This window comes from Colius striatus, chromosome 16, assembly GCF_028858725.1.
Source record: "Colius striatus isolate bColStr4 chromosome 16, bColStr4.1.hap1, whole genome shotgun sequence".
NCBI classification, from domain to species: Eukaryota; Metazoa; Chordata; class Aves; order Coliiformes; family Coliidae; genus Colius; species Colius striatus.
The window spans coordinates 9,956,906-9,981,672 of NC_084774.1; the positions used below are offsets into that span (position 1 = coordinate 9,956,906).

The following is a 24,767-nucleotide window of genomic DNA, read 5'->3' on the forward strand; positions in this document are numbered from 1 at the left end:
CTGGGACAAGTGCCTCTGGAGCTAATAAAAATCTCAGAGTACATAAATCTCTTTGCAACCATTTTCATTTCTATTTTAAAGTTGTCTTTAAATAAAGGAGGCAACCAGTGTTGTGTTAAAACTGTTCCTCATTAACATAGGCCTTAAGTTAGCAACTAAGACTAAGAGGCTCCAGTGAAATACAGCTGAGGCACCTGGCTTTGGCTCTGTCATCAACACTGGCAATAAAGAATATGCATGACAGCAGCACATCAGGACATGCAGCCATGCTGTTAATGTCAGTTCACCTCCTCCAACATGACAGCTTCACACTCAGATGGTAACAACACTTCCCTGCCTTCTTAATTAAGTGTCCCCATTTAGGGCTCACTCTCTGATGTTAACCACAGCAAAAACTAACTTCCTTCACCCAAAAGACCAGAGAAGCCCTGATAATGGGGGATTTAAAGTCAGCTAAGCCTCCTGAAAAAGGGCTAAACACCATTCTGCTCCATATCTCTTTGCTTTATTATAATGCTCTTTAAAAGATGACACTGCAGTCCGAGTCTGGTACCACTCTACAGAACAATGAGGAGTGTTCACTGAAATTGCCATTCCTGTGAACTTCACAAAAAACACACCAGGAAAATTAAAGATACAGTACTCCAATACTGACCAAGATTCTGCTGGCATGAAAATGAAAGAGGGCTCTACAGCTAGAGGTCACTAAGCCATTACAATTGAACTCTGATAATAAATGGACAGTCAAATGTTTCTTGATTTTGGTTTAAATCACTCATCTCTCAAACCTTTCTTACCAGGGTCACTGAAGTTGAATATTGCCCAAGTAAAGGTGAGAACTGAAATACCTGGGTAGCCTGCCATTCTCCAAGAGGACCACTGTATCTTTAAATGGATCCTGGATTAAACAACAAAGGTTTTATCTACACTTGTTAAATTATTGCACAGATCATTACATTGATAAAATACATCATGAACCCACGGAATGTTACACAGGCTGGCCTGGAAAATAAAAGCAGCAGCATTGTCCTTGAGGTCTCAACCATGAGAAAAGAGCTGAGCAACCAAGCATTTCTTGAAGTGATGTAATTATTAACAGGCTGCAAGACACAACTGAAACGTTTTAACAGAATCACTAATGGCAAGGACTACATTCCTGACTTTCACCCTGTTGCAAGTGGCACTTGATTTGAATGTCTTGAAGTTTTTTCCGATTTCAGGTTACCTGTAGGACTCCAGCTGCTCTTTATTTCCAAAGTGGAAGCCACACAAAGGAACAAACCAGTCTGAAACCTTTCAACCCAACACTGAGATGTCCGACTGCTGCAGGAGACGCTTCACCTTCTGCACTCTCTCTCCTGGCAAGTTGTTTGTACAGCTTAAAAGCATTAACACATGGCATGGGATTGAAAGGAAAGCAGAGAGCCCTCCTCATGCACCAAAACCAGATGATGCTAAAGCTTTGCCAAGGCACAGGCTCACGTAGACTCAACAGCTGCATCTTTGCTTAGTGCAGTGGTCTCAGCTCCCTCAGGCTGCACTCAACACCTCTGGGCACAGTGCTCACAACCAGGCCAAAATAATAGGATTTGGGGACAGGAGAGGAGATAAAAACCCCCAAAGTCTAACTCACAAACACCCCCTCTATGCATGCCCCTTGGCTGCATGCACTCCACCACACTGCAGAAGCTTCCCAGCCATCTACACTGAGTAAAATCCTCTCCTCTGGAAGACGTGGTAAAACACTCAGGTTCAGACAAGTCAGTAAAAAATGCCCATTTTCCTGGCAAATTGAGCCCAGTTGCTGTACTGGTTTTGTGGCTGTACTTATTTGCTACTCTTTTGATATCTTTCATTAACACCTTCCTGGGAGATGTAGTGTTTTGTTGCCTCTCTACAGCACCATGGAAAGAGACAGGGGGAACTGTTCTCTCACAGCATCCTCAAAGAGAAGAGAAACCTTTGTCCAAAGCTTCTGCCTGAGCAGGGCTCTGGCTGTTGAATTTAAAGAGATGCAAAAATAAAACCAGAAGAAGGAAAAAAAAATGGCTCATGTCAATTGTAGCTGCAAGTGATGGAGAAATAAAGCGGTTTTCTCTGAGACAAACCACAGAGCTGAGGAGAACATCTGCATCCACACCACTCTCTGAATGGACTAAAAGCAAGCTTACCCTGCCATGAGCTATTTCAGGAGGTTTATGAAAGAGAAACTGTAATAGAGTTACACAGGGGAAGCTGGATCAGCTTCACACCACTCCAGACAGACAGCAGTAGCCAGATAGTGCAGCCCATGGGCTGCATTTGGCCATCACCATCACTGCAAGGCTTGACAAAGAGGAACCATCAGCGGAGGGTCAGGCAGCACCACTGCAGCCACTGCCACCCCTTCCCAGAGGCATGCAGGCGAAGGACAAGGAGGCAACAGAGGTGTGTGCAGCCAAACACGGAATTACCAAGTCTGACATGCAATTCAGCTCTGGCAAAGCAATGTCTGGAACTGGAGAAAAGAAAGGCAGAAGTGAATCCGTGGTTTATGGTCAGGCTGCAAAGGTCTGGCAGTGGCACCACAAACTGCATGGGAAGGACAGATCTCTGATGCCTTCAGCACTTGCAAAGGGGCAGCCTGTCAGCAGCAAGGAGCCAGCTGCTGCTCCAGCTTCAGAGACCACACCAGCAGGAGAAGCAACAAAGGAAAAGAAAGCCCAAGTCTCGTGGGGCAGGGCTAGAGAAGACTACAAAAAACTGTTGTTCACTGTCTGAAAGACTCTATCAGTAGAAATACAGAACCAGGCTCTAGAGGCACTGCTACTTACACCTAAGCCTTTAAAATCTGCTGCTTTTGAGGTGATTCCTGCTTTTCCTTCCTTTTTAACCTCTTGGTATTACTGTAAGCTCAAAAACCTCCCTGTAATTGCAACAACTTGGGCTGGGCGTTTGCTTGAACAAAGTAACTCGTTTTAAAGCCTTTTTAGGTATGTATTAAGTTGTGCAGAGTCCCCAGTACAGAACTCCATGCTGGCAGTAAAGCAGACAGCAAATCATGATGCTGTGAAGTGAGCTGACTGGTTTGGGGTTCAGTGTATATTTACAACACACTCCCAAAATAAAGTGGGATGCACAGGACACCCTTGTTGTTAAAGTCACAGTTCCTCTGTAGAAATTGCAACACAAAGCAATACGCTGGGGCAGAACTAAGACATCACTGAGTCTTCTATTCCATTCCTTAATGCTGAAAAAGAGCTTCTAAGGGTTTTTTTATTTTACATGGTGTTTCTTTAACAGGATCCAGGAAGAAAAACATGGAGAAACACAGGATGGAAGCAGAGATGCAGTTGGACACACTTGGAAAACATCTGCTTAAGTTTTACTATTAAATCCAGCCATCTACTCATCTTGACAGAGGTTTGCTGCCAGCCTCTCTCCTCGGTGTTCTCATCTTTTCCACCCATGTTTTCTTACTGGAATCTTTTTGTATAAAGTTGTTTCACTGCCAAAAATTGCCACACAAATGTCCAAAGGGCCACGGGCAGCAGAAAGGTTTCACTTGTATCAGAACAGATAAAATAGATGTGTAGAAGAAGGAAAAGAGACATTAAAAAACCAGACTATGGTAAAGCCCTCAAACTGGGAAAGAGTGTAGGTAAGGAAGAAGATCACAGTTTGGCATTTTATCTGTGTAAGGGAGCTGCACTGTGCAAACTCTCAATGCATCGAGCAAGAATGTCAAGTAGAACCACTCTGGATATTCCTTGATAGGTCGGGTCAAAACTATGAGTTTATACTAATAACCATCTACCTCTGGGTTACTCTTTCATACTAAGGGGAGGAAATAAGTTTTAAAAGGCTAAAGACAAAGAAAACATCATAAAGTTTAAAACCAAAGCTCCATTAAAAAGTATGTTAAAGAGCATCTTGAACTGCCAGACTTCACATGGTCAGAGCAATCCATAAGGCATCGAAACTAGATGTGTTCAGCTCCCTTGCTTGTTTAATGTCTGTCTTTCCTAGACACACCCTGTCCTTTGCTTGCATTAAACACCTCAGGTCATCTCAAATTGTATGAGGATTCTGGATGAACACTTACTAACCTAGACATGCAAGGCTGTTGCAGGAAAGTGCACTGACTTGGTTTTCCTTCAGACATCCACCTTAAGAAAGCCACTGTCCACAGCCTCAATAGTGCAAGGAGAAGAGTTCTCACTATCCTCAATAACAAAGGGAGAGCCACCTCTATGTAATAAAAAGACTCAGGTGCTACTTATTTTTTTCCTAAACCAGGATAGATGAAAAGAGAATGAATGGGAAGCACAAAAAAAAACAGATTGAGAAGGTCAACCAAGATACTCCAGTTGTGTGTAAAACGTTCTCCATCAGCCAGTATAGCCTCTCTCCCCTAGCTGTGCAAAACAGGGTTCACCACGTTTTACCAGTTCTGGTTATCCCACCCATCATCAGCTGAAGAAGCCTTTTTTGTTGCCTTGGGAGGTTTTTTGGTCTTGCTCTCCCCTCCTGTGTTCTCCCAGTTGGTCTCCCAGTTTTCCCAACTGTCGCTGTTACTGTTCTTGTTGTTGGAGACTGTTCCTGAGCCCCACACGTCCCAGCTATCGGAGCTCTTCTTCTCTGTGGAATTGTCCACATAGGTCCAGCTCTCACTGCTTGGAGATTTATGAGCTTTTGGTGGATCCGAGTTGCCAAAGGTCTCCCAGAAGCTTTGATCTACAGCATTGTTCTGGTAGCCCTCCCCTCCACTGTTCTGGTAGCTGTCTCCCTCAGCTGGTCTTTTATTGGGAAGGGGTGAGGGGGCAGGGGAAAAAAAGGAAGGTAGGGACAAATTAGTTATGACAAACATAACAACAAATGACTACAAACAAGAACAACTAAGCTACTGCCCTTTGCTCAAACAAAAACTGATGGTGAAGGTAGAAGAACTACACATATTGCTCCAAATGGTGTAAGGTTGCATTCTAATGCACAGGTTTTTAACAGCCTTTAGTAGTAACAGGCTCAGGGTAGGGAAAGGGATGGGAACAGGCATTTGGTATAAGTTTAAAACCAAAGGGCTCTACACTATTTTGTTCTCATTTTAACAACTGTCAAACAGACTGAATTCCTCCATATTACCTAGAGAAAGCCTACTAGCAATGACAGAAGAATTGCTTCATATTTAAAAGTCACCTGCTGCTACTATACTGCACAGAACACACAGGAGAGAAAGAAGAGATACAGAAGATAATAACAATAAATAATACCTTTCAGAGTTATCATCTGGTTTGCCAGAAAAGAAAGTGGTGACGTCTCGCCATCCTTTACTTCCAACTCCCTGAACCTAGAGAACAAAGAGAGACACTTCACTCATCTGGACTGAACCAACTCCTCCTGCAAGTCCAACAGCAAGAGCCACACCACATTCCTCCACTTGTTCAGATAATGACAACAGGTTTCACAAGAAAACTTCACTCATTTATGAGTGTTTTTGGTGGGCAGTTAGGTGCTGGAGGTAAAAAGCACACATCTGACAGCATTGTGCTGCTGGGAGATGGGAAAAAGGAGGCTGAGTTCAGCTTTTTCACCCACCATCACCACTAACACCTTTTGAATTCTCTCCTAGACAAAAATGCTGGAATTACCCCTTGTATAAAACTAACCTTAAGCCAGCACTGATGGGTTTGCCAGGATTCATGTTTCTACCATTGTACAAAACTACTTTCATTCCACATAAAACACACCAGCTCTAGAACAAACATGACTACTAGGAGAATCCTTTGAGGTTATTCTAACAGACTGGCTTTGGAAACCCAAATTCTGATGTGACACATGGAAGTCACCATTCTGTGTCAGAGATACAGATGATGAATCCCAGAACTCAGACTTCAAGTTTACCTGCTCTGTTTAGAGCCTGGCATGTCACTTATTTAAGGTCAAATATGCCCAATGTTCAAGGCACATGATAGAGCTTCCAGTGCTGACTTTCACTGTGCTAGAAAGACAGATCTTCCTAGGTAACCTCATATGAGTTACCAGAATAGGTTGACTTTCTGTACTCAGCAGTCGAGGAGAGCACTTACCACGTTACCAAGCAATGAGAGCAGGCAAAGACAAAGACAAAAGGTACAGAACATTAGTAAGTGTAACCATACAAATGCAATGCAAGCTGTCTCCATATTCCCTTTTGGATATTTCCTTTTTGTGTTTGGGGCACTGGCTGTCTCATAACTCTTCCTCATGCCCTTAGGGAAACTATTTTGAGGACAACACCATTATCTGTACAGCTTTTCAGTGCCCCAACAGAAGTATTGCATATTGAAACTTACACTTTCAAACTGTTCAGATTCAGCACAAGCAGAGATTAAATCTGCACTGGGGCTTTGACTCACTTCAAACTCTTTGTAAGAATATGGAGACTGGCTTGCTGTTTGGCCTCCTTCAAAGGCAAGCAGGCCACTTCATACCTTGCTGGCCAACTGGGATACCCCCACGGTGACCTCCTCAAATATTTTCCCCTCTTTCACCTACATGAATCAAAGTATTGGTAATTAGTCAGAAAATCAAGTAGTAATGAAGCCTTAAGACTTGTGCTTAGTAGCTAAAACCAAAAAGTGTGGGGGGAAAAAACCCCCAAATAGAAAACAAATCAGAATATCCTTAAGTCAAAGCTAAACGTGAAGGAAGTGACATATGAAGTGCACTGGTCTTGAATGGAGTGAACCTTGGTCCTGTGAAGCCTGTGGGAATGTTCTGATGCACACACAGCTGGAGGAAGGTATCACCACAACAATGCTGAGCACCAGCACAAAACAAAAAGCTGCAAATGCTACATATTTGGGACATGTTTTACTGCATAAAAAGACTTGTTTGGGAGAGATTAAAAACTCATCAGATGCAATTTATTCTCTGTCTTTATACAAGCTGATTTAAATATTAAAAGGGTCTTGAACTTCAGTCAATCGGAAACCAATTGGTATCTTTCACCAAGTAATAAATGGCAGTTTTTCCAAAGCAAGTGACTTCATACAAGCACAGATGTGATCACTGAACACTCACTTGAAAAAGTAACACTTGTTTAGAACTGAGAGCACAATATCCTAAGGGAAATCTCTGTTCTAATATTGAATGCAACATTCCTCATTGAATTGTCCTACAAAATAAAGAGCAGCTCAAGGAAATGCACCCTAAAAATAACCCTGAAAATAAAGCATCTAAGCACTCTGAAAGAAGCTGTGGATAGTTCTAGGGAATAGGAAACCAATTAGAATCTCCTCCTGTGGTCTGAAATAAAGAATGTTCAATTAAAGGTGATGCAAGAGAAATTATTTTGTAATGTGATTAAACCATTCTTTTCAACAGGAAGATTAATCCATGTCCCAAAGTGGTGGCCCTGCTTCTCTTAGGAGAGCCAAATTAGTCTGCTTCATGAGAACCAATGCATTTTGGGACAAAGGTACGTAGGTAAGTAGAGCACCACAGTATCACAAATCAACTTCATCAACATTTTGGAGCTGATCCAAAACTCCAGAAGCACAGAATAAAATGCATGGCAAATGGGAGAGATGGGAGAGTACACTTTTGGTTTTAAACACAGAAAACGGGAAGGCAACATTTGACCTGAATCAGTGATCTCCAGTCACTTCTGAGGACTGCCCTTGCTTTTTGCCTTGCCCACTACTGACCATCTGTGTTTACCCAGGTCAGCATGTGTGCTTTCCCCCTGCTGCTGCTGGGAGTGCCATTAGCCACATGGTCACTCACAGTAGTAAAGTGAAGATGAAAATCTGCTTCAATTTAGTTTCCTAGGAACACCACAGCAGCTAGAACAGCTAATCAAACTTTAGACCACACTTTGCATATGAATGAAGGCAAAATTTACCTTTAACCTCCAGAATATCCGGAATAAACACCAAATACAGGTTGCAAGGATGTGTTACTTCTGTTGCTAAATTGCCCCTCTTCACTTGAATTGATGACCTTAGCTACAAGTTAACACTCAAAGACACTTTGAATAGCTGCTTACTTTAACAGTTGATTTTTACATCCATTTAGGGTGCATTTTCATCTTGCCCCATCTTTATTGAAAGCATGAAATCTATAAAATAGCACCTTACAAGGCAGAACGTAACAGACTCTTGTAGACATGGGAAAGGTACATGGAGTGAAATTACTCTCGTTATCCCTTCTTTGGTAACACAACCACCTCTGAATTATTTGATGTTTCCCCTTTGCTACTATATGAAAAGCCAGAAGGACACACTGACAATCAGGTGAGGAAACAATCACTCCCCACCTCAGCATAAGCACCATCTGCAAGTAATTTACTAGTTCCAAAGTTACCTTTTCCTGTGCAGGTTTGAGAACATTTTCATTTAATGTCTGACCTAACTCTGATGCCTATTTAAAAGCAAAACAAAAAACAAAGTCAGTTATATTGTCCTTTTTTTCCCCTTGAAATATCAAAGCACAAGCCAACATCTTACTGCTGAGAAACCAGCCTGCACATCTCCAAACCCATGGGAAGCCTGAAGCTTTGATTCACACAAGCAGGGTGAGCTGAGAAGCACACACAGTACAGTGCTGCAGAAAACACTCAGAGACAAGATACTCAAACACAGATGCACGTGGCAGTAAGTGGCTGGAGATGCCCAGAGCCCAAGCAAAGTCTGACGTTGCAGAAGCAATGGTTCAACTGGAAGATGAGCCCCTTGCTAATGCCTGCAGCTGAGCATTTGGAAGAACCAACCTCACCCACCCTGACTTTTGTTTGCTAATGGAATTACTTGTAGAATTAGGTATCTTTTCTTGGCCAATTTTTCACCCGTTTTTCTGCCTTGGAGTGCTGCCTTTTGTTTAATCTATAACAACAGCCCAATTATTTCTAAGCAATACCCAAGAGGCAAAGCTGTGACAGAAGGCTTTTGTAATCCTTTTTTACAGCTCCAGGTTGGCAGGGAGAGAAAACAATGAACTTCAGAAATCTATTGCAATCAAGAAGGAGATGCATAAGGATATTGCACTTCAGAAGCACCTTACAGCATGTAAGCCCACAGAGTAAGTCACAAAATTCCATTCATGAGATGACACGGACAGAAGGGTGTGCAAATGTTTCATGGGAAATCATTCCTCTCCCTACTACCACAAGCTGCTGACTGATTTTAGCTCTCCTTCAGCATTGTCACATTATGCTGATTACCTTCTGAATTAGCCCAATTAATCCAAAAGGGTCGATTTGCTCAGAGACAAATATTATTTCTAAACATTAGCAGAGACTGATGAAGTTTCATTTCCCAAGGGTTTATGTCTTACCACTACCGTGGTTTAGTGGGTGAGCCTTCATTCATGTTTCCTAGGGATGGAGTACCTCAAGCACCTTTCCTCCACAGAGGTGTCTAAAAAGCCACAGCACTACTAGGATCTCCTCTCTACCCAGCTACCATTATCTCCAATACTTTACTCCTTACCAGTTCAAAAGTTACTTAAGACAAAGGCAAAAGGTAACCCCACCTCCACCTAGTAAGAAACACGAATGCAAGTTACATGAGGGTTGTTTCCACTGGAAGTGAGGCTAGGAAGTGTCTAAGCACATGAAAGAAGATTCTTCATCCTTTCAAAGAACAGTTTACCAGGTTTAATATGATAAAGAGTGTAATACACTAAGACTAACAGCTCAGGCATGCTAAGTGGAGTCATTGCTAGAATGATAAACAAGTCTTAGGTTATCCCATTTACTCAACCATATAATTCTATATATATAGAAGGATTTGGGTACAATTGTCTTTCCATCCAAATTGCTGCTTCATCTTTGCTATCACTGAATTCAGGACAACATCCTAACCACCACCACCAACACTACATGATGGGGCACTTCAAACAACACCCCAGGGAAGTCCTTGGCATTCCTGGACCAGCCATGCAACCAGACATCCTGAAGTCACCTGTGTTTATGAAGAGCACAGACAAGAAACGTACAGCGTGTTTTCTGAGAGTGCAGAGCTTGGATATCTCTATCCAACTTTCAATAGGTTTGGAGAAACATTACTGTATGAAACACACAACATTATTTTAAACAGATTTGATTTAAGGCAAAAAAAAAAGAAGACAAGACAGCTCAGGAGCAGATGCACATGTTCAGCACCAACAGTGACAAGGAGTCCATGCACAAGAATATATGTGAGGGCGTTACCGGCTCTGGCTGCTGCTTGTAGCCCCAAAACTTTACCCAGACAGCAGAAGAGAAAGAGCAAGGAAGGGAGAAGCAGCTTTTAGCAAAAAAACACCCAAATTGGCAGCATTTTTTCAGGCAAGTTAAGTAGCACAAACCTTTTCAAACTTATAACATCTACTGGCAAGACAGTCAGAGGATGGGTTTGGTCACTGGACACCCAATACATTACATCAAAAAGAGAAATGAAGCCTGTTCTACAGAGCAAGAGATCAGATGTTTCAGGAACCAAATTTAAGCTTCAGCAACACAGCTGAGGCTCCAGAGCACCATGATGCTGTTGTCCTTGTCAGTAAATGCAATAAGCTTTAACATTATATCTTCAGTGGCTAAAAACACTAAATTGAGAACCTTTTCTGGAAGGAGTGACAAAGGAAGACCTGCAGACCACTTTGCTTTTCTTACATAAGCCAAGCAGCAAATACTTTAAAGCTTTCTAGGTATTGAGTTTGGGTGCTCTAACAAGACATTTTGATTGCAAAATATGCCCCAGTTTGGCTTGCTGCTGGAGTATTGGCATCCTACTGCGCCCATCTGCCTGGACACCAACACTGTGGCTTCACATTTGTTTTGAGCACTGTCTACCAGCAGGCAGGCCAGGCTAATGCTACACATACAGGAAGAGTAAACAGTTCCAAGTCAAACTCCCTACACTATATATTAATCCATGTAAGCCCTCCTTCACTCACTTTTGGCACAACTTGTACATTTGAGTTTAAAACTCTCCCATGCAAACTGATCTTGCTTCTGTCAGCTCTGTGTAATCCAGCTCTGACTGCCTCTCCTTCAGCCTTAGTTTGAAAGGGGAAATGCTTTTGCAACTGCTACTTTTAAAAATACACACAAGCAAGTTCATTTAACAACACTATGAAACAGTTTACATTTGCAATATCTTATTAGGCTTCAGCAATGCAGAGATGGCTTGCACTGGATCACTGAGAAAACTACTTCAAGACAGACCACAGGGTATTTTAAGTCTGCAAGTCTAAATGCAAACACTTTATTCTCCTGCCTCTTCAACACATAGCAGAGCCTCACTGTTTCTCTCTTGCTTAATTTGATCACTGTGGTTGATTGCAATTCCCACAGAAATAAGAGCTAGAACCTAAAAATTACTGTGCACTGAGAAAGATAAACACGCTGGCCTGTTGGTGATCAAGTCCAAATCAATTGGTGCAGACAAATGCATGACACAAAGCCAATTACAGTCAATAAGATAGGGCTATAATCACCTTTTGACTTGCTTGAGATCCAAATCTGGTAGCCTGTGAAAAGAAGCAAACACATTCAAGTTCACTAGGAAGTTAGTGAAAGGAAGAAAACCTTTAAGTTGTAAATAGACACATTTAGAAATGCTGCATGATCCTCTCTCCAGGAGGAATGGACCTTTGCTAGAACTTCACAGTGAGCAGAGAACATCTGTATCACCACCTCTGGCATTCCAGATTGCTCTGGGGAAGCATCAGCCTTTCTCAACTTACAACAGGAGGGAAGAAAGGGTGTTCATACAATATAGAGTCAATGCAGAAGAGCAGCATACCCAAAGACAATGCTCATCAACTGTTTAAACTTCAGAGGTAACTATTATGCTCATAGAAGGCTGGAAGAATACTAAGCAAAATGAAGAAAGCTGCAATCCATTACTTGCACACAAACATTTCATGTCTTTCCACCACCAATGCAACAAATTTTCACTTCCCTTGGGTGTAGTCTCTGAGAGTTTGCAGAACATGCAGTGCATGAAGACCATGCCTCACTTTTTCCCACAGGGTTCCTCTGGGCACAACCTCTGCCCAACAAGCTATTTCAACTGCCAAAAATGCTGTAGTTGGAAGTCAAAGGAAGGGGAAAAATACAAAACCAGCAGCAGCTTGTAACTTGGTATTAAATTTCTGCTGAATAATGTAGTTTGGCCTTATGTGGCACAGACAGAAATGTTTGTGGAGTTCTTTCTCGATGCTTACAGCCAGTGGGCAAGTTTGGGCAAACTTCCATTCAGAAACATGAGACTTAAAGCAGATATCTACACTCAAAATGCATTTATCTTATATGCCATAGGCAAAAATCCACAGAGAGCAGAATTTGATAATCCCTTTTAAAGATACATCACTATTGGAACACTAACAGAATCTCTTGAGTTTACATGAATTATACTAAAGTGCATTTTGTTTTACTTACACCTTCTTTGGCAGCTGAGGCAATTTTGCTTGCTCCAGTTGTAAAACTGCTCCATCCCTTTAAAGAAAGAGAGAATGTTGTAAGCTATGTGTGAGTAATAATAGTGAATAACCAGGTGTTCAGCATTACACATTGAATTAAGTCAAACTGTTCTCTGATACAGCTTGTCCTGTAGTCATAGGAACTACTTGCTAGGAAGAGCACAAAGTATAGTCACTCAACCGTAACACAGCAATAAACTTCCACTATTTATGTCCAAACAGCTGCAATTTGAACAAACCTGAGTGCTTCAGATGGTATTCCACTAAAATGACTGCTTTAACTATATCCCATTTCAACATAATGCTTCAACCTGCTCATTTCCTACAAAATCTATCTTTCCAAGCCATAGAAACAAAGCTTTACTCTGCCTCCCTGCTTCTTGGAAGATCTAAAAGCCATTGGCTCTTTCTTTTAGCTGCTTTCTTATTTGGTGTCTGACAATTGATAGTCAGAAGAAACCTTTTCTGATTCATTAAAGTCTTTAAAGAAAGAGCCATAAAGAAATATCTGAATGGATAAAAGCCAGACATGAACTTTAAGGTGTGTGTGGTTCTCCTTGTACACAATAATGACTGAAGAAATAGATATAAGGGCTTTTTTTTTCCCTTTGCAGGTTATCACCACCTAGCTTTAACCTATGCCACAAAATCTCATGAAGACAGCACTATGAATGCAAGGTTCAGATCCATGTCTACCAGTGTCTTCTATCAATTTCTGTCAGTGTAGATGTTTTGTTTAAAGCATGGATGTTTTGGTAACGTGTTCACTTTTGGGTAGATCTCCATATTAAGGCCAGAAATAGAAGCTTTTCCCCATCACCTCTTCTGTTTAATTCAACTACACCATGTATTTACATTGAAGGAAGGTCTTTTCTTGAAAAAAAAGCTGCTAAAAAATAGCTTTGTGCCTGATCTTTTGAAGTCTCATTAATTCCCTGACAGATAATTATGTCACTAAGTGCAGCAAAGGCAAAGTGATAAGTCTCGTGGTTATTATGTTAAGCAGAGCCTCAAGGGACTCAAGACAAACCTAAAGTGCAGTGACATCTGTTCTTTACAGAGTGAGCTGGATAGTGTAGTCAGTGTGAATACTGCAGAAAATGCTCCTCCTGACATGCAACAGCAGAAAACAATGTATGCACATAAGGGTAGGATGTGTGGGGAAAAAGCCAATCACACACAGGGCAAGCAAAACTGGGTTTCCTCCCCAGTACCAAAATGCCTGCAAATCTTCAGTCTCACTGCAATAAACGAGTTTAAATGGCACTGCAGTGTGTACCTGTGGCCACAAGAGGGCATTTTAATCATAAGTTTCAACGCGACCGTGGATTCACAGGGGCTAACTTGGACACCACAGTGTCACCTCTCCCTCGCTGTCTCAGCACAGCTGTAACATTATAGATGCAGTTTCTCATCTGAGCTCCCTGGCCTGTGGTCTGTGACACATCTAGAATACAGCCAGCAGACCCACACTAAGCACCTGGTGGGATCACCTGGAATGGCAGGCTCAGGCATCACCTCTTTCTATTGTGCTCTGGTGAAATCAGTATATTTAAAATCAAAAAACAAAGCAAAACAAACCCAGCAGCCACAATGGAAGCTGGTGTGGATGGATGTTCACACCAATAAATCTTTACAGAAGACCACTGGCCACTAACTCTGGCAGAAAACTTCTCCTTATTCCTCAGTGACTCCAAAACCCAAACATGGTTCAGCACTGTTACTTTGCAGCCCATCAAAGCACCAATTTGTCCCCGACTGCCTCCGACTTGATTCCCATTTTCCTTCAACAATACATCTTTCACCGTCTCTGCCTTCATCATGACAACTGTTCAGCCATATGCTGTTATCTCTTCACATCCTGCCACAAGCATTTTCAAATGTTTTCATCACTGCTCAGGGCTCCTGGCACCCATGTACACACACATTTCAGTTCTTTGCCACTGAACACTCCTAATATGGTTCAACTATTTAGAGCACTACCAGCCTAACTGCTATTCCCAACAAGTAATTCCTTTTGTTCTTCCCCAAGCCCTGTTGAGTATTAGTTTTTAACCCATTGCTATATCCTAATTTATCATTTTATACATAGAATTAGTCTTCTTTATTGCTACGGACTGATATCAGATGGAATACCCAAGCTTTGCTTCAGTTTCTCCCTTCAATTTGCCTTTTAAAGATGCAATAGTATCTCCTTCACTCTGAGAATACAGCCAACACTCTACATCTCTCTGTTATCTACTTGCAGTCTTTGGTTTCTCTTCCCCATTTATATTCTCCCATAACAGTGGACAAAACTGAAGGAAACAGTAAGTGAGGTCACAGAGAGCTTGAAGCAGTTCCTCACCGAGTACAATGAAGACATGGCATTATTCAGGAAGTCATCCTCTTTTTTGGGAGGGTTCACTGTGTTTCCAAACCCCACGTAGCGATTCTCTTGGCCACTGCACAAGAAAATGAGTAAGTGGTATCTGTGTCAGTTCCTATTCATTAAAACCATTAAACAAACAGTGAAAAGCACAGAAGACTTTAAACTACATCTGGAAAATAAAGCCCTAAAGCACCTAGAACCCAAAACACAAACCCACTCACTTCATAAAGACAAAACCAGAACAAGGATCCTCTGGGGAGTCCTTGCAAATTCAAGTGTTCCCTGTGCAAGTTAACGTGGTCTTAATGGCTCTCCAAGTTTCATACATCACTGATGGCAGAATTCTGAGTTAGTCCTAATACAGTGATGCATGGAAATGGGAAAAGAAAAGAAAAGAAAGAAGCAAACAGTTTTAGCTTTACAATACCTCTGTTTAACTCAAATGACTGTAAGATAGCATATAGGCTAAAAAAATGCCCAGTTTGCAGCTCAGCACAGTAACATTTGGAGTTGCAAGCTCACTCTTCAATGTTTTTCAACATTTTTGTTATACAACTGCATTAAGAGGCACTTTCCTTCTCCTTAAGGACATATCATCAGCCTATTTTTAATAGCAAACAAGATTTAACTGTTAACAAGTGAATGGGGCTCACAGTTGTGCAGCTGAAGTGTAACACCTGAGTCTTTGTTATTCCAGAGGGCCAGGCACTCAAAAAGTGAATAAATATTGCATTACCCTTGGTAGGAGCTGACATCATCATTTAACCAGTCTTCAAAAGCCTTGTCAGAAGAGGCAGTTGCAGTCTGAGATTGTCCAGCAGTACTCCTGAAATAAAAGGCTTAAGAATTAAAGTGTGTGGAGCAAAACCCACTAACTCAGCAGTGTAGCTTGACATCTATCATCACAATACAGGTGTAGAATTGATTATTTCTTTCATCTATCAAGCAGAGAACTCTGATGCACCCACTAAAATGCACTGGAGTACTGAATAAATGAAGCAACAGCAGGCCCAGACACAGGCAATGCTACTCAGCCTGCAGGTAGCCCCTGATCTTGCTGGGTGACAGTCCGGCACTAAGCACTTGTTTGCTTCATTTACAACTGCTTTTTCAGTTCACCTGGTTCTTCAGTGCTAAGAATAACAGATGTTACACAGAAAAGCTGAAAGATGAAACTGCCACAGCCCAGCTTTGATGCTCCTGTTATTAATTAGCACTGTAAGGGAAAGGTCTGTCTCACCTTCCCTGGCACTCTCAGTCAGGAACTGGAAGGGCACTGCAGTGAAGGTATGCGACTGACACAGAGTCTCAGGTGTGTTACAAGTGAAGATAAAACCAGTATGGCTTGTCCTCTGCTCTTGCCCACTTGTCTCTGCCATGGTTTAAGGTCCAGGTGGAGGAGCTGGGATTTATGAGAGAAATTAAAGTCCTGCTACCTCCTATTCCTTCACTTCAGCAAAAGAAATGCTTCTTGACAAAACACCAACAAGAATAAAACAAGCAGACATCCCAACATCAGGTTCTGGTCCTGCTGTAGCTGTATCAACGTTAGGTAACAAGAATACATACCGATGAGTGGAAGAGACACACATTTTAGGCTGAGGTGGGGTCCAGTTCCTGGCAGGAGAAGTTTCAATGGACCACTCTTTACCTTCAGCTACTGTAGCTACCTAGAAGAGACAGCAAAATAATCAGCATGCTAGGTCAAAGCTTTCATGCAAGTTATACACTGGTCTTGTAAAGAGAGGACAACTCTTTCTTTTTCCAATTTGTATAGTGAAAGCACAAATTGATCAAGAAACTGATGGTTTTTTGACTCTGACCAGTAATATTGGATTCAGCACTGCTTTTATTCCAGGCAACTGATTTTAGGCAACTTTGGATTGAAGAGGAACGACCAGATTAACAAAGAGGTGTAAGCAGTAATTCCAGAACAAGGGAGGAACGGAAAGAGATGGATCTAAAACACCCTAGCATAGGAGGACTGAAACTTATACACAGATTTTAAATGCTCTTCCTGCCTCCTTCAAATAATGGACCTGAACTTCATCTCTTCACCTGGTGCCACTCTTCCAACCCAAGTCACAACTTCAGCAAGTCAACAGAAAATTCCCCAAAGGTCTTCCCACAGGAATTTCATAGTTGCCCATTTCACAGACTAAAAGGCCGGTAGCACAGAACTTACGGAATCTTTGCTCTTGTCAAGATATTCAACTTTAGCCAACTGCCTCCTATTCCTAGCAACTTCCAACTGGACACCCTAGAAAGCACAGAATGCACCTTCTTGCCACTTCTGTGGCAGGGACAGCAGAAAAAAAATAGTATCTTTCTCAGATTCTAAGCTCAGGGGTTCAACTTGGTTGTCATCTTACTTTAGGAAATCCCAGACCTCCACACAATGATAATGCCATTACAATTACTGATTCATTTCTTCATAAGTCTGTACCACTGTTTGGCAAATCAATTTACCATTTTGGTCCTAAATACACAACAGCTTTATCAATAATCATTTTGGATAAAACGTACTGCTGAAGGAATAAACTGTCTACTGAGGATTGGGACAGTTTCACCAACTAGTTGTGACAAGCTGTAGGAGTGAAAACCTGAGGCACCTCAGCTGAGTGCAGAAAAGTTTCTAAAGAAAACTCATTCAAGAGTTGAAGAGAAGCACTCTGATCTCTTTCAAGAGCCACTGGAGAGGTTCAAAAGGCTGCTACTTTCCCTCCTACCCTTTGAAATGAAATGCTCACAAAGTCCTGGGGTATTTTCAGATAGCAAGGGATGAGGACACACACACACCCCCAGTTGAACTTGCCTGATCTCTGAAAAGAGCTGCAGCTTTGCTGTTGTACTTCTCTTGCATTGTCCAGCAGGGATCATAATCATCCTGAGACTCCAAGAACTGTCGAAATTTGCTGTTACCTCCAGCCTTCATTTTCTCCAGCTCAATATCCTTCCATTTGTCCATGGTTACAGAACGTACAAAACTGAAAAGCAGGGTGGGGGTTTCCAAAAGATATGAATATCACAGCTTGCTGTAATTTCCTGCTACATCATCAGGGACACAGAAAAGCTTATTGCAACCTATCTCAGAAGTTGAGAATGTAAAACATGTCAGTCTCCAAGTACAGAAAGACAGATCATCATAAGAAGGGAGGCAGGTCCTCACTGGAAGATGCTAAAATCATGTGGTATTTTGGCACTTAAGAGACAGTCAATAGGAGGGAAGGGACAGAAAGGCACCTTTCTTCAAGTCCAGAAATTAATCCAACCCACTATATAAAAGAAACTTTCGCCCATATTGCCTTACCCTGCAATTTTTCTTCTCCTGCCTGTTTTCACAGTTACACCTCAGCAACTGTGAGGACATCTCCTGCCCCTCCCCATCCTCCTCTCATAACGACCAGCGGTACTGACAGCTCAATAGTTTCCCTCACCCCAGGGCACTTGTGACAGCAGTTAGCATCTCAACTCTGCTCTGAGACATCATTTCTCACTACTGCTCATGAAACTGTATTGTTTCCAAAACACAGAAAAAATTGATTCAAAGCCCAGCTCCCAAAAGCCCAGACAGTGCCCTGTGGTTAAACACAAGATCATAAGGGGGGAAAAGTGAGATATCATCCTCTAGAAGGCTCTTCAAACTTGTATTTTGACCACTTCTTTTCTTTTTGTCCCTAAAGAAATACTCTTCATCACATCCTTATCTCAGTAATTTCATTTTTTCTTTCCTGTAATACATGGAATAGTTCCAAACTCTCATTTCCTATGTAACTTCTCTTCACTAACAAGCTTTCAACTACCCCTTGAAAAGAAGAGCAAATACTTCTGAGTGATCTCCTTTCTTTGGCCATTTCCCTCCTGACCTTTCTCATTTTACTAACTGTTCCATGCTCTGTCCCTATATCCACACTGTGAGTCTCCAGGACAAGGATCAGTTCTTATTCCATAGATTCCCATCTCTAGTCAAGTATGTTTCTTGGATAAACACAAACCCCATATTTATATTACCACTCTTAGAGAATAAAACTGGTTTATACGCTTGCATACACCACAGAAACATTCTATAAGCATACTGTGACTTTTTTTGCTCAACTCTCAAGCTCCTTTAGCACTACTTCAGTTTTAATCAATAAAGATTCCACAAGATTAAGAGAACAGGGTACAAGGACTAGTGCAGTGCTGCCAAACCCCACTACACAACCTTAAGTTGTAGCTCAAGGCATTGCTTTCTAGAACTGGGTATAACACAGCTGCACTGCTGCAGCACATGCCCCAACTCATTAGAGGCAAGGCACAGAGAGTAAAGCTCACTGTGGGAGAGAAGCGTGAAGCAAAACTGAGAGTGAAGTGTTGGAATTGAAACAATCTGTACCCTTCCAAAACAAAACATTCTGTTCCCAGCCATAATGCACCCCGAGGTAACCATCCCCTGCTGGAAAGGCTGACCTGAGGTGAACTCCCAGCCCTCGGTGTTTTCCTGAGCACTCCAGGCAGATCCAAATTCCATAGGTCACACTCACCCACTGGGGGTTAAATGCACCACATTCAAAACAGACCTGCAAGAGAAAAAACAGTTCTCCCTAACACTCAGCCATCACTTGTCTCTGCAGAGTTTTCACAGCACAGATCAAACAGTCAAACCATGAAAACACTGTATGCAGAAAATCGCTGCAGAGGGGAACTTTGTGTTTGGAAACATCTCCCTTGACAGTGTAAGCTTCCTATAAAGAATTACTTATGCTGCATGGGAAGAACTATTAACTTGCCTGAGTTAGGTTATAAAAACTACTGTACTACCAAAAGCCAGTGAGGAAATACAGATGAGATAATGAAACTGATGAGCAAAGAATTCAACTTGATTCCATTTCCATATTGTCTTTAAGGAGGAGAAAGGAACCAAACTGAATTCTTGAGGTTTCCTTGGCAAAACAAAGACACAACATTGCAAGTTTGGAATGTTTAGACATACTACAGTTTGGCAGTAAATGATGGCAGATCTATACTGAGGGGGTTTTCTTTAAAATAGCTTTTTTGCTCATACAGTGCAGCAACTGAAGTTGTTCTGAATGGAATCACTGTTCAAGGCTTAAACACATCAGTATAAACAAAACTGACCCTGTCTACCTTTATGGCAATGTGCAACCAAGCTACTTGAAATAGACAAGTGTGCCCAAGACAACACTTGTTCATTGCAGCATCACTAGAACTTTTAAATGTCTCGTGCCAAATATGCAGCAACGTTACTATAATACATACATGAATAAATGTTACTGGAACTAACACAAATGTGAGCTTCCTGAAGGTCTAGGTTAGTGCTGGTTGGCCATACTAGTGCTCTGAAGATGACTGCTGCAGCAGAGCACAGCATCCATCTGGGAGGGATCAAAAGAAAATGAAATCCTACAACACTAATCTAAAGATGATGGTTTTCTCACATTGTTCTCATCTTGTGCTCGGACTTCCTTGAGAACTTTCCTTGTTCTTGGGCTTGCCATGGTTCTACAAAGAAAAACAAAAGACTCAAGTCATATGCAAGGATTTGGTTAAGATGTTTAGCACCTTGTAGTACAGCTCTGGGAAAAGGAGACTGCAACCCAAGCCATTGGATCACAACAGTTACAGGGGAAAAAACCCCAACAATTAACCAACACACCATAAAAGCCACAACCTTACTTTTCTATTTGCTTTGTGTATTTTGGGGGATTTGTCATCTTTCATTCCTTGGAAAGGCACAATTCAGCCACAGCTGAAGAGTGAGTGGGGAGTGATAAAGGTGGAGACTCATCTATGGCATACATTGTACTAAACAGACTGACTCAATGCTGCTCCCAGACCCATCCAGGACCCTCTCTGAAAGCCTTTTATCACCACCCAGGATTACACAGGATCACACAGACAACTAAACAGAGCAAAGCAACGCCCAGCAGAAGCTCTGACACCTGTGAGTGCTGAACATGGTGCTACAAAAACACTTTACAAGAGGACATCAAAAAGTGATTTTCCAGAGGTACTGAGTTTGCTTATCAGCTGAATCCTAAGAAAATAAGGCAACTGCAGGGACCTTTTACACAGCATTGAATTCTGATTCTGACAGTCATGTCTCACTGGCAGACCACAACATCTTTCTTATTTTTATGAAGGATGAAAAGTGACAGCAGGGAGCAGTGTCAAGCTACTGATAAAACTCCCATTAAGACCAAAAATGTGACTCCCACACAGAATACACAACCTGGCAAAACTGCAAGCACACAAAACACAGTTAACAGAGATACAGGGTTGGGTACAGCACAAGACTGCAATTCCTTTTTACTTCCAGCCCATCTTTTCATTTCTACTCCAGAAAACGAACCTCTAAGACACAAGACAAGATAGAGGAGTCACCAAGCTGATTAGAAACCACATCAACTACTGAATATGGAGCTCACGGATTAATTTGTCGAGATACAAAGCAAACAGTAGCAGGTCTATGTTTTCCCCAAATCCCAGTCTGAGAGGCAGAAATGCCTTTATGCAAGTCTGTGACACTTCTTCACTCTGCTATGAAGAAGCCATAAATCACAGTACTGGTCCCAGCACCTGAGGGACTCCACTAGATACAGGCCTCCAACTAGACCCTTGCCCCAGATCCTGAAGTCATCCATAGGACTCACAGCCCTGCAGTCATTTCAGAATCAAGTGTTACATACAATTGCATATGCACACAGCCTTCCTGGGAACTGCAGCCACCAACAAAGACAAGACAGTTCAGAAAGAAATAAGCTCTATTTTGTACCTACATATTATCACCATTAAAAGCAGAAGACTTGTGTGGCAGAACTTACTGCCTTTTATCCAAAGCATTTACTCCTTTGTGAACATATTGCTGACAAGCACTCAGTTCTGTGTGGTTTAAGAGAGGGGGTTTTCATTTAGAATCTTCCCATCTCCAATTAATTCACATTGTTTTTTTCACTACTGACCTGTTTTTGTCCAAAGTGGGTTAGACTGAAAAGGTTACTGTAATTAATGCTAACATCTTCCAGTCATCCTGCACCAAATTCAAACTGAAGAGAATTGTTGGAATCAATAATCAAAGGGAAACTGAGCAAGTTTCAGAAAAGGAGGGGGGAAAAAAAAGCATGGCAGGAAACCTCTTGAATAATGAAACACACTTTCACCAACAGCATTCCAACAGCAATGTTTAACTGCACACACAACTTACCCATGTGTATGACAGGAGGGAAATAGCACCACACATAAAAACCTGGTTGCTCATATCCTCAACAGAGACCATAAACACATTTATATGAATCCAAGTCCATGTCACTGGTGAGATAAGGGAAAAATAATCCTCCCCAGTACAGGACTCAGGAAAATCACTCAGCAGTAACAGCCAGACAACTGTGCACAACTCAGGCCCCCTCTTTGCCACTCTTGTTATGTTCTCTTTGAATGCCAGCTGCCCTTCCTCAGGGCTCTATTTCCTTCTTGTACATTACCACCAAGTTTCCAGGTGTCTCTCTCTGTCTGGCCACTTTCCCTTACCACTATCCTTCTTTTACTCTTTTTTCCTCCTTTTTCCCAGGCTTTCATTCAGAAAAACAAATGGAGGCAGACTAAATGCAAAGGTCTCCCAGCCTCAGTGGCAAAGGATCATCGCTAGAGCTGAACAGGAAAGCCTTTGCCCACTCCAACTATGCATCAGCCAGGAATTTTCTGCAGAGCAGAGACATCCATCCTCCTACAGCCAACATCCACACCAGTGGAGTTTCAGATCTCTGACTCCAAGCTGACAGAGGCAACAAGAATCACCTTTGGGTCTGCCACAACTGGGTTTTTTTGGATAAAAACCTTTTTAATTCATCCATCTGCAAGGTGAACACCCCCCCCCCCCCCCCCCCATTCCAGAAGCACCCAATTCCTGGATCAAACCACCACATCTGTCTGGTGGGAAGGCAGAGCTCCATCCACACCACATCACCCAAGAAAAGGAGGCAGTAACTGAGGCCACCAGCTTCTCCTCCACCAAATCATGTGGATATTACTTAAGGGAGAAGAGGAACAAAAGTCACGCTGTGAGGTTTCTAAGGGGTGCTACATCTATTTTCAACTCCATCTGTCCATAAAGTTATAAGTGATCCAATTACTGTTGTTTACCCCTCAAATGTGCCCAGCCAGCTATTAGGGCTCATAGCCACTGTGCTTTCTAAGTTTCAGGAGTAAATATTGAAGTAACAACTCTGCAGGCTCCTTAAATAAATAAACAAACACGCATTGTTATGATCTGATGTAAAGGGACACGAGCAGTGAAGAAAACACTGAGAGTAGCAACGTTTACATTGGAGAACATAAATATTTGGGACTAAAAGTTTCAAGCGGAAACAGATCGTTTCCCACGGGTCAATTTCACACTCTGATTACCCAAACAATCCCTTTCCAGAGTAAAAACTCACGGTGAAACATACAAGTTTCCACCTTAGGAGTCTTTGAACTTGCTAAAAATAAGGAAAAAGGTAGAAGTAGCATTTAACACTTTTAAGTGGAAATGAGCTACAGTAAGTCTTTACTCCTCTGATGCAAATTCTCCCAGCCAAGCTGTAAAGAGCTCTGCAAGTCAGTACACCAGGATGGAATGAGTGATTCGTGCTCAGGCACTTTCTTGATGTCTCGGGAGGGCAAAAGGCTACACAGAGGCCTTGCCAGCGGAAGAAATGCTCTGAAGCAGACGCTGCCACCCATGTCCCTGGAGCAGGCAAGGTTCACTTTCAAAGATGTATTATAGAATTATGGAATGGTGGGGGTTGGAAGGGATGTCCAGAGCTCCCTCAACCCAACCCCCTGCTAAAGCAGCTTCCTCTGGCTCATGGGGCACAGAAACGTGTCCAGGTGGGGTTGGAAACCGCTTGAGAAGGAGCCTCCACACCCTCCCTGGGCATCCTGGGCCAGGGCTTCCTCACCCCAGCACCAAAGGACTTTCTCCTCCCGTTCCAATGGGACTTTTTGTGTTCCAGCTCATGTCTGTTACCCCATGTCCTCTTGCTGCAGAAAAATAGTGCTGCCCCATCCTCCTGACACCCTCCCTTTAGGTACTTGCAAGAGGTGATGAGACCCCCCCTCAGCCTTCTCTTCTCCGCGCTGCACACCCCCAGATCCCGTGCAAGACGCTTTTAAAGCCGTGCAGTTCCACACATACCTTACCGGGAGCTCACGGGGGGATGCGAGGAGGAGGAAGATGAGGGCAATTTCTTCACGTACACTTGCAACACCCGGATCCAAGCCGAGTCTCGGAGGCCTCCCTCAGAACATGACCGAATCCCCGGCGAGCGCACCGGCCTCTCCTTCCTAAGGAAAAACAGATTCAATAGGGGAAGGAAAAGAGCCGTGAGCCGCTCAGGCCTCTCCCCGCCACGCCAACAAGGCACTACCACCCCCTGCCTTCTTCCCCCCCTTCCCCCACATCCCAGCACCACCCAGCCCAAGCAGAAGCTGCCCCGACCGAGGACTAACGTGGGGTGGGAAGAAAGGAAGAAGCGAAGCAAGCCCGGGGAAAACGGGGAGGGCAGATCCCCGCGGCCCTGACGCGGCACTCGCCGGTCCCCGGTCCCGCACGGCGCAGCCGCTGCCCCCGCCGAGGCGAGCGACGTTGCAGGACCGTGAGGCATTATGGGTGCCCGGCTTAACCCGCTCAGGCCCGGCGGAGGTTGGTACTGGGGGCCGGGGCTTCGGCCGAGGCCCCGGGGCCGGGGGACCCCGGCCCCGGGGCCTCGGCCGAAACCCCGGCCCCAGGGGACCTCGGCCTCTGAGGGGACAGTCACTATGTGTGCTGCAGCTGATTTCTTGTGAATCAACTCCAGACACTGAGCAGTGCTTTGGTATTTCCATAGTAATCCCACAGAGACAATACACTGCTGTTTCAGGGCCAACTCTGGCTTTCCTACTTGTTAAAGTCGGCTATTATCTTACTATCAGCACAGGGGAGCTGTTT

The 24,767-nt window shown here is 42.9% G+C and overlaps 1 protein-coding gene across 3 annotated transcripts; it reads right to left on the minus strand.

Moving 5' to 3' along the window:
• Window positions 1–186: 186 nt before the first annotated feature.
• ARFGAP1 (ADP ribosylation factor GTPase activating protein 1) lies at window positions 187–24,403 on the minus strand. 3 transcript variants are annotated; one of them, XM_062008848.1, is made up of 14 exons: window positions 24,290–24,403; window positions 23,981–24,124; window positions 20,239–20,302; window positions 19,250–19,359; window positions 17,616–17,787; window positions 16,370–16,470; window positions 15,537–15,626; window positions 14,777–14,873; window positions 12,389–12,445; window positions 11,443–11,475; window positions 8,326–8,382; window positions 6,450–6,509; window positions 5,250–5,326; window positions 187–4,778 (listed from the first exon to the last, which is right to left on the minus strand). In XM_062008848.1, the coding sequence occupies exons 3-14, from the start codon at window positions 20,296–20,298 to the stop codon at window positions 4,424–4,426; spliced, it is 1,269 nt and encodes a 422-aa protein (XP_061864832.1). In that variant the 5' UTR covers window positions 20,299–20,302; window positions 23,981–24,124; window positions 24,290–24,403; the 3' UTR covers window positions 187–4,423. The 3 variants fall into 3 exon arrangements, with proteins under 3 accessions (XP_061864832.1, XP_061864830.1, XP_061864833.1); XM_062008846.1 differs by having other exon boundaries at window positions 23,976–24,124; XM_062008849.1 differs by lacking the exon at window positions 8,326–8,382 and having other exon boundaries at window positions 23,976–24,124.
• Window positions 24,404–24,767: the final 364 nt, after the last annotated feature.